Source organism: Eurypyga helias, unplaced genomic scaffold, assembly GCF_000690775.1.
Source record: "Eurypyga helias isolate BGI_N326 unplaced genomic scaffold, ASM69077v1 scaffold18542, whole genome shotgun sequence".
NCBI lineage: Eukaryota > Metazoa > Chordata > Aves > Eurypygiformes > Eurypygidae > Eurypyga > Eurypyga helias.
In genome coordinates this window covers 1-8,884 of record NW_010236923.1, presented here as the reverse complement: position 1 = coordinate 8,884, position 8,884 = coordinate 1, and the positions used below count along the sequence as shown (strand labels likewise).

Below are 8,884 nucleotides of genomic sequence, written 5' to 3'. Positions count from 1 at the left end.
GACTGATCTTCAGCTTGGAAAGTGATGCAGGGGCACAGGCTGGTAACTGAGGTCTTTCAGATGTGGGATTTTGTGACAGGCTTGCTCAATATACATTGCAAGACAAAGCCTATGTGTGGATTCACACCAACTTTTCTGCAGCTGTTTCATGAGATGCCCTTTCTCAAGAATACTCCTTCAGGTCCTTCATCCAAAGCGGATTTCCCTCCTCAGACAAATTTGGCTGCCACTTCACAAATTCGATAGCAACTTGTGAAGCAAAGGATGTTATTCCAGTTACTGTAAGTGCTGGAGTCTGTGTTTCCCTTGACGTGAATTGCAGCACATTTTTCTGCAAAGAGTAAATTGGGTTCCCCAGGTTTCCAGAACCTGTAAAAGAAAGTTCCCCTATTGGAAATGCACTGACATGAATGAGTGGGGGTGAAGTCACCTCAAACAGTTATGGAAGAGAAAAGGGAAGATTACCAAAACAGAGATCAGGGGCTCTGGCAAGCCAAAGACTAGTCATGTTTTTGACTAGAAAACTGGTCAAGTTTTCTGGCTTAGAGTGTAGTTAGGGACAGAGAGCCCCCCTCTCTGACACCTGGACTGAGGGATGCTAATCACAGGACCTTCCTCACTCCTCTGGGATACTCACGTGGCTGCCTTCTCATATGGAGTCTGATCCACCCACTGCCACTGCCCACTTTTGTAAGCAATTAAGCCTATGTAGTACTTTGTTTCATAGGCATTGGTGAATGCTCCTTTTGCCAGCTTGAAGAGGAACTCCTGGAAAAAAGCACAATGTCCATGGGGTGCAGGGCTGGGTGAGGGAGGCGGCAGGAGACCCCGTGGGCTGGGGTTGGTGGCAGAGGGGAGCTGGTGCTGAAGGGGTGCAGAAAGGACATCCCCCCTCCCCTGCAGCAGCAAGGAGGGGCTCTGAGTCCCCTGCAGGGCCTGGCACTGTGTCTCTGGCTGCTGTGTCCCCCTCACAGCCCTGTACGTACCTGCTCTGCTTCGCTGTTGATCACCACCAAGTGGGAGCCCATCCCGGTGCAGTTCTGCACACTCTCAGCCATGGGCATCGCGTCTTCAGACAGAAAATAGCAGCTTTTTTGGAAGCGTTCCCAGCCCTTAGGGCAGCACGTCCAGCTCTCCTCTGTGGGGGAAAAAAACCTGCTTTTGAATCAGATGTGCTGTCCTTCATCTTAATAACGTCAGTGTAAGGTCCCAGTGTTAGGCGAGGGGTTTGAACAACACTTTTAATCTGGATGTAGGTAAATGCTCTCTTCCACGGTCCATAAGTAAAGCTGTGGCTCCTGTCACAAGGCCCGGGCCTGAAGTGCCTTTCCCTTTCTCTATCAGTTCTGCCATGGCCATGCAAGCCCTGTTTGCTGAGAGACAGGTTCTGCCTTACCCCTCCTGAGGAAGCGAGATGGGACTTAGTTAGCTTGTGCTCCTCTGGGAACACTTCCGTCAGAGACGTGTTGTCCAAACGTTTAGCTCTCAGCTCATGCAGAGTGAGAGACGTGCAGTGAACTGCTCTGACAGCCTTGCTGCCACCACAGGCAGTTTCTTACACTAGCCAGGTTTTCCTAGAGATCTGCCTTATAGCCAGAAAGTCACATGGTGGATTAAAAAAGCACAGATATATTATCTCAAAGCATGCTTTGAGGCTATATATCATCTTTGAGCTGTATATATTTTACTCTGACTATATCTCTGTATAGAATATATCAGGCCGAAAAGTTCATCCAGTAAGGTCAGCAAACAAATACAACCTTACATGTGCTACTTTAGATGATGCTTGCTCTGAATCTCAGATTTCACAGTGGCCCTCTTCTTGGGTTTCCCCACGAGGAGCTCTTCAGGGCGTTGCCTACAGTGACGGTGCCCTGGTCAAGCCAATCTCCAGCCCCTTCACAGCAATCAAGCGTGTCACATTCATACTACAAGGTGGAGACATAATCCTCTGCCCTTCAGGAGCTGTCTTCACAGCACACAATCTCACACCCGTTCTTGCCACCAAATGGAGGGAATAGTGTCCAGTGAGTGAAACAGCTAGCAGAACTTTTGTTAACCTACCTGTGCTCTTATAAATTAGATCCACTCAAGGTACATACACCATTTATAGCTCTGTAGAAAGAGAGACTGTGGCACAGCCCTGGCTGACAATAACATTCCCGACCTCAAAGGCTGACTGACACCAGAGTAAATTTTGGTGAAGTTCTTAATTTTGCTTATGAGGCTCTTAGCATCACTCACTGTTGCTTGTAGGTGTGCTGGGGATGCAGTGCCACTCTGTAGCGTTCTGGAGCAGAGTCTTGTACTGGTCATAGCTTCCATGAAGGAAAACAACTGGAAAGAGAGGAAAGAGGAGGAAAGTGCTACTGTCATCCTTTTCTCCTCATACATGAGCAAACTGTCCTATGCTCCACCTTATGGCTTAGAGCTCCCACAGAGCCTCTGTTACGTTAACAAGCTTTAAAATCTGTATTGAACAAAGAGACGAGAAACAGCAGGCCATTTCTGCCACTACTGGTCACTCCTTCCTTTGAAGAGGCTTTAATCAGCTGAGCTCCTCTCACCTCTCCTGCCTGAGAGACTCATTTTCCCAGATAACAAATCCAGTTTAGACAACCTTTGAGGATGGGGTCAGGAGAGGGTCAAAGAAGTAATGAAGTGAAGTAGCTTAGTAAAACCAAGTAATGAAGCTTAATAAAGGTGGAATATTAAATATGCTCACTCTTACTCTTCCTGAGCATTGCAGCTTTAGAGCACCACTTTTACTCTTATCAAGAAGGAGGCGGAACTGTTGAGTGTTGAGGCCTCATCCAAGGGAGTTAAGAATCACCACAGAAGAGTCATCACAGAGCAATATGATAGTTCAGGACAAACAAAGGATTTCCCTTTTGGGTTGTCCGGGCAGTGTGGGTAAGGTGCCTGGAGCATTTTGATGGATTCATCCCCACCCTGCTAAAATATGGGCAGCCTGGTACCAGTATTTCCGAGGAGATCACCCTGGCTCTTTGGCTGGTACATTGTCACAGGAAGCTCTGAGAGACAGCCCAAGTCCCAGGAACCAATGTCCAGCATTCCGGGAACCTACTCAGATGCCTTTTGACACCAAAGATACTTCTCAGCTCTTGGTGGGAGGGGAGAAACTGACTGGTTTTATCCAAGACTGGCTTTATGCAGGCAAGAGGGAAAGGGAGAGGAGCAGTGAGAAGGTCCTGCCAGGGTATGAACCTTAACTGTGGAAGGGACCTTACTCCCTGACTAAGAGGGAAGAGGCAGGAGAGGGGTAGCAGAACAGGCTGTTTTGGCGAAGGGCATTTGTCTGCTGGCAGAGAGACTAGGATTTTGCTTTTTCATCTGGCAAAAGGCAGTCAGCTGCTCTCTTTATCCCAGGGGAATTAAGAGATACTGGAACCCACCAAGGCAGATGGTTACAAAGGCAGTTTTGATGGCAAGGACAGAAACAAGGAAGACCCAGGGGTTCAGCTGGGAGCAGCTTCTCTCTTCTGCTGGGGCTGAAAAACACAAGGCAAGAGTAGGAATCCCCCAGCACCAGGATAATGCAGGTGCCTCTATACCCCAACAATCTGCTGGTAGCCTTATTCCAAGAACTGTGGAGCCCCGCAAGTGCTGTAACCAGGTCCTGCTGCCTGTCGTTAGCAGTGTGAGACATATGGAGTAAGGCTGCCCTGAAGTTGCTCTTTTCTTCCAAAGCCCTGCCTGTACTCTTCCCAAAATGCATTCCGTTCTTTGTCCTGCCACCACTCCTTTCTCCTCAACACATCCTCCTTGTTGCCATCCATTACCCCTGGCTTCCACTGACCGCTCTTTCTGTACCTCCCTCCTCTTCATCTCTCTTTAGAGCTTCTTTCTCTTAGCTCTTTCGTTTGGCTCTATTCCCCAAGCCCTTTTATGCAACAGCGTATAGCCACTCAAAGGGGTGACTGCCCAGCTCAGTGTTTGCAGAGGCAGACACACAAAAAGAGATTGTCTCCACAGGAAAAACAGACACTTTGAAGCTCTTGGGAGAGCCCTCACTTGGTGCTCCTTAGAGACACCAGAGATGTGGGCAGTGACTTGTGCTTAGTTTGATGCAGATAGTTGTACCTGGATAATGCTCGTAGATTATGCTAATGGGACTTTTCAGTTCCATCATTTATAGAAAAAACACTGAAGGCGATGGCAGAGCATAGTCTGCCTGGAATTTCATTCCATTGTCTCTGGGAAAAAGGTTGTTCTCCCAGTCCAGGCAGTCCCCAGTTCCCTCATCTGTTGCTTTGGTCTTGTCCTAGGCCCCTTCTCCTGTTATGAGGCCACCCACTGTACCATGCCCATTGTCTATCCCAGTCCCGTATTTTCCCCCACCTCCTCCTTCTTCTACAGGAGAACAGAAAGGAAGGCTTTGTGGTTACCTGCAGTTCTAGGACTGACTCTCCCCCGGTGATTCATGATGTCTTCTACCACAGTATCACTCTTCTCCACCAAGAGTCCCCATTACCAATATGGCCATGAATGCAGCCTCCCTCCTGCACAGAAGACTGCACCAGGGCTGCTCCCACACTGGTGAGGAGCCTTCACAGTCTCTTAATATGGTGTGCAAAAAAGGACGTATCCTGGGTGTTCCCCACAGCATATGGAGTTGGGGGAATTTTCATCATTTCTCTGCCAGGACATTTCACAAGGTGCTCATTGCAACACAGAAATTCGCAGAGGCAAATGAAAACAGATTAAGAGTAATATTATTCCAGTTCAAACACCACCATTTTGCATATATTCCAGCAGTTTCACAGGACATATTACTGGTCTTACCTTTTTGGTGTTTGTTCTTCCCTGGTGAGTATGTGCGTGAAAATGCCTATGCTGTTGGTATTTGATAGCAAAGGGCTAAACCCACCCACAATGTCCTGTGAAAGGGAGTCAAAAAACAGCAGAAAAGCATGTATGTGACAATCTGGGCAAGTCCCCATGTAAAACCCGAGCCCAGTAACATAGAGCACAACAAAGAACTTGCCAACACTGTTTTTAACTAACTGCTCATGGAAAGAGGATGGAAATTTGAGTGGAGGGATTGCATATGACCTGTCATTATGGAGCTGGATGTCAGCATGGATCACTAGATGATGCCAGAATCCCTGTGAGTTACAGTTTTCCTTGGTCACGACTACAAAAGGCACAGCCATATGTGGTAGTTTTAGCTCCACTCAGCTAGTTTTTCCCTGTGAAGCTCTATGCGTGGATGCACTGAGGAAGGAATGGGATAGCTAACACAATAACACGAGCATATCTGTCGAAGTCTCAAAAAACCAGGGCACAAAACTGGTTACAAATAAGGGCAAGCATAACATACGTAGAAAACATCCTCTGAGCATGTTTTTTCGTGCACAACAGGTTGCAGTCAGGGTTGAACCACCCAATAGCTCTGTTGCATTGGAAAGCTGGCCCCATACACGTGCTTTCTGGTATTGTGGTGGAAGAGAGGAGCTACTAGAAGGCACTGGCTGCTGGATGCACAGCAGAGTGGGAGATTCTCAAGTGACATTTTAAAAAGTTCCCAGCTGTCACACTGGAGAACAGAGCTGAATGTCACCACAGATGCCCAAAATTGAGAATGCATTGTATTTGTTATTGCTCTAAAATATACTTGATTTTGTGCATATGGGCGGGGAGCTGACTTCAGCTGTTCAGTACTGAGAATGTAGAGATCAATCAGAAGGAGAACGTGCTTATACTTGATTTTGTGCATATGGGCGGGGAGCTGACTTCAGCTGTTCAGTACTGAGAATGTAGAGGGTATGGATCAATCAGAAGGAGAATGTGCTTAGTTCATGTGGCTTAAATCTAACCAGGATGGATCTAAGCAGTTTACCTGTTTATTCATGACATGCAATTAACTGACAAACCCTGAAATACTGTTCAAGATCAGTATTAGCAATCCAAGAGATAAAACACAATACCAGACAGAAAATATTAATAAACACCTACAAATTTCTAAACATCTTTGCATAACTAATCCCCAAAAGCTCTAACCCTCACATATACACACATTCACATGATTCCTTGTGCAACTTCCTGTCTCCCACCCCTACCACAGGAAGCGCAGGCTGTGAGAACACATCCCCTTTTCTGGGAGCAGGGTTGCCCTGTTCTCACACACTTCCTGCTGGAGATGTAGGGTTCCTGTGTATCCACACCACTTCCTACAGTCTGCTAACCCACAGACCAGTGAGAAAGCACAAGGTCACCTCTGCACACGGAAGATGTGGGTCTGGATGTGTTGCACCCCTTGCTGCCAGGAAGGCAGGCTCCCCACGGCACCCAACAGGGAGCATACTCTGTTACAGAGATTGCAGAGTTGCAGGGCAACTGTCAAATCAGATTTCAACTGCCACTTCCTTCCCAATTCTCTCTTCTCTCGGTCAAAAAGGTTCTTGCTTATTCTAATTTTTTCTTTCCCCCCCAGTCTCAAAAGCTTTTCAGTTGGTGGTCATGTTCTTTAAGAATAGTGTGTTTGGGCTAAATGCCTTCTCAGATAGTTTCAGCTATTCAGTTCACACAACTGTTTATGTCCACATTCCTGTTTTATTTGTTGTTGCTACCCAGGCCATTTGACCAAGATGAAGGTCTGTGCAAGCACCCTCAAGGGAATTCACCTTGGTGTGTGCACAGGGTCTAAAGCAGAGAGACAGCAAATGATCGTCTTTTCAGCATCACAAACCAAGCTACTGTTTCCAGCGAGTAACAGCCGACCTCACAACATTCAGGTGACTAACAGCTCTGTCCCACTCTGGGATAAGAAGTCTCAGTGACAGTAGCCAAACTCTGCACTAGCCTGCACAAAATCTCCTTATTAGTCCTGCTGCCAGGCAGCTGGGACCAGTGAAGGGAGAAGTTTCCTCTGCTCTGGAAGGCACTGGAACCACTGCAAATATCTTATATTTCCAAAATGGCAGGAACTTATTTCTCTTTCCTGTTCCACAAACACCAGAGGCACACCTGGGGAGAGTGACCTCAATGACCTCAATCTTCCTGTATGTCTTTCGACATTTCTGTAAGTAAAGATTCTCAGCGGTTTTCTACCTGCTCCAGTCATGAAGGGCTTCATGAGTGACCCGTGGTTATTTCACTTCAGAAATATATGTGTCAGATCAGCGTGCTGGGACATAAGGGTAGCACCTGGCAGTGCAGAATTCTCAGGGACTTCTGCCCCTGAACCTCGGAAGACAGCGGTACTTGGTTATAACAAGTTCACTCCTAAAAGAGGCACTGAAGAACCGCGAATCTCCTTTCACAGACCCTTCTGGTATCAACAAGAGCCAACAAGCATGGCATGGATACAGACAAGATCAACGGGACGTGAACTGAGGAAAATACTGTGGTTCCAGGGTGTATTGCAGGACTCAAGGTTGCAAGAGAAGACAGAATGCAACTTCCCTCAGAGGTACTCGGGATCTGAGAAACTGAAAGCCAGAAGCTGGAAGATAAAACCTAATCAGATTTTGTGCAAAATTATACCACATACTGAATTAGTTGCAGCTCCTGTTTAAGAAGTGGAAACGCAGTGAACCGCGTGTTGGGAGGACTGAAGGTGCCTGTTTTAGAAGCAACCTGAAGCAGGAGGGAGAATGCACAAGAGGGTTCCAAGCACCAAGAAGGAACAGCAAGTGTGCTCATGTTCAGAAGAGAACTTGCTGGATCCAGTTATCTCTTTCTCAGGGGTTGATGGCAGTTTCTCCATCAACCTAAATCTCCTGGGGATCCTTCTTTCCCGTTTTCTTGAATATAGGACGACTTGACGGGAAAGACTTATATGGAACAGTCAAATAAAGGCAAGCAGTCTAGAAGGAAATACTAACAAAGTGAAAGGCAGAAACACAGAGGAAGTGCTACCAGCTGTGACAATACAGGACGTGAGAATTAATCCCACAGGAAGTTGTTCCCAGCGTGCCTGGTTGCTTTGCACACACGCGGACTAAAGACCAGCTCCAGTCCTGAGCTCCAGCAGCATGGATAAGAGTGCAGCGAACAGAGGCAGCCAGAAGGCTTAGAAGTCTGTGCACCGGTTTCCCAGCTTTGTTTTCAACAGCAAAGTACAAGCAATCAAGGAGGTTTCTGGAGTGCCTTGAAGTAAGGAGGGGAGCCAGCAAGACCACTACCATGGACTTCCAAAGGGCAGATTGTGGTCTGTTTAGGACACTGGTTGAGACTGTCCCTTGGGAGACTGGGGTCCAGGAAGGCTGGTTGTCCTTCGAAAAGGAAGTCTTACTGTCGCAGGAGCGGGCTGTCCCGTATGCTGTAAGACAAACCGTCAGGGAAGACACCTGGCCTGGAGCTTTTGCTGTGACTCAGGGAGAAAGGAGAGTTTACCACTCCTGGAAGAAGGGGCAGGCAACTCAAGAAGAGTATAGGGATCTCGTAAGGGCATGCAGGGAGAAAGTTAGAAAGGCTAAAGCCCAACAGGAACTTAATCTGGCCACTGTGTTTCTACAAATACAGTAGCAACAAAAAGAGAGTCAAAGGGAATCTCCATCCCTTATGGGATGTGGAGGGAAACAGTGACAAAGGACGATGAAAAGGCTGAGGTACTGAATGCAGCCTTTGCCTCAGTCTGTAATAGCCAGAGCAGTTCTCAGCCCCTGAGCTGGGAGACAGGGATGGAGAGCAGAATAAACCCCTCATGATCCAGGAGGGCTCAGTTAATGACCTGCTGTGCCACCTGGACACTCACAAGTCCATGGCCGGACAGGATTCATCTGAGGGTACTGAGGGAGTTGGAAAGGAGCTTGCCCAGCCGCTCTCCATCATTTCCCAGCACTCCTGGTCATTAGGGGAGGTCCCGGAAGACTGGAGACTTGGCAACATGACGCCCACCTGCAAGAAGGGCCGGAAG

At 47.7% G+C, this 8,884-nt stretch overlaps 1 protein-coding gene across 1 annotated transcript; it reads right to left on the bottom strand.

The window, feature by feature from the left end:
• Positions 1 to 209: 209 nt before the first annotated feature.
• LOC104506356 (C-type lectin domain family 4 member E-like) lies at positions 210 to 4,446 on the bottom strand. The gene is made up of 6 exons (XM_010147282.1): positions 4,410 to 4,446; positions 3,417 to 3,512; positions 2,245 to 2,337; positions 987 to 1,138; positions 638 to 768; positions 210 to 369 (listed from the first exon to the last, which is right to left on the bottom strand). The coding sequence occupies exons 1-6, from the start codon at positions 4,444 to 4,446 to the stop codon at positions 210 to 212; spliced, it is 669 nt and encodes a 222-aa protein (XP_010145584.1).
• Positions 4,447 to 8,884: the final 4,438 nt, after the last annotated feature.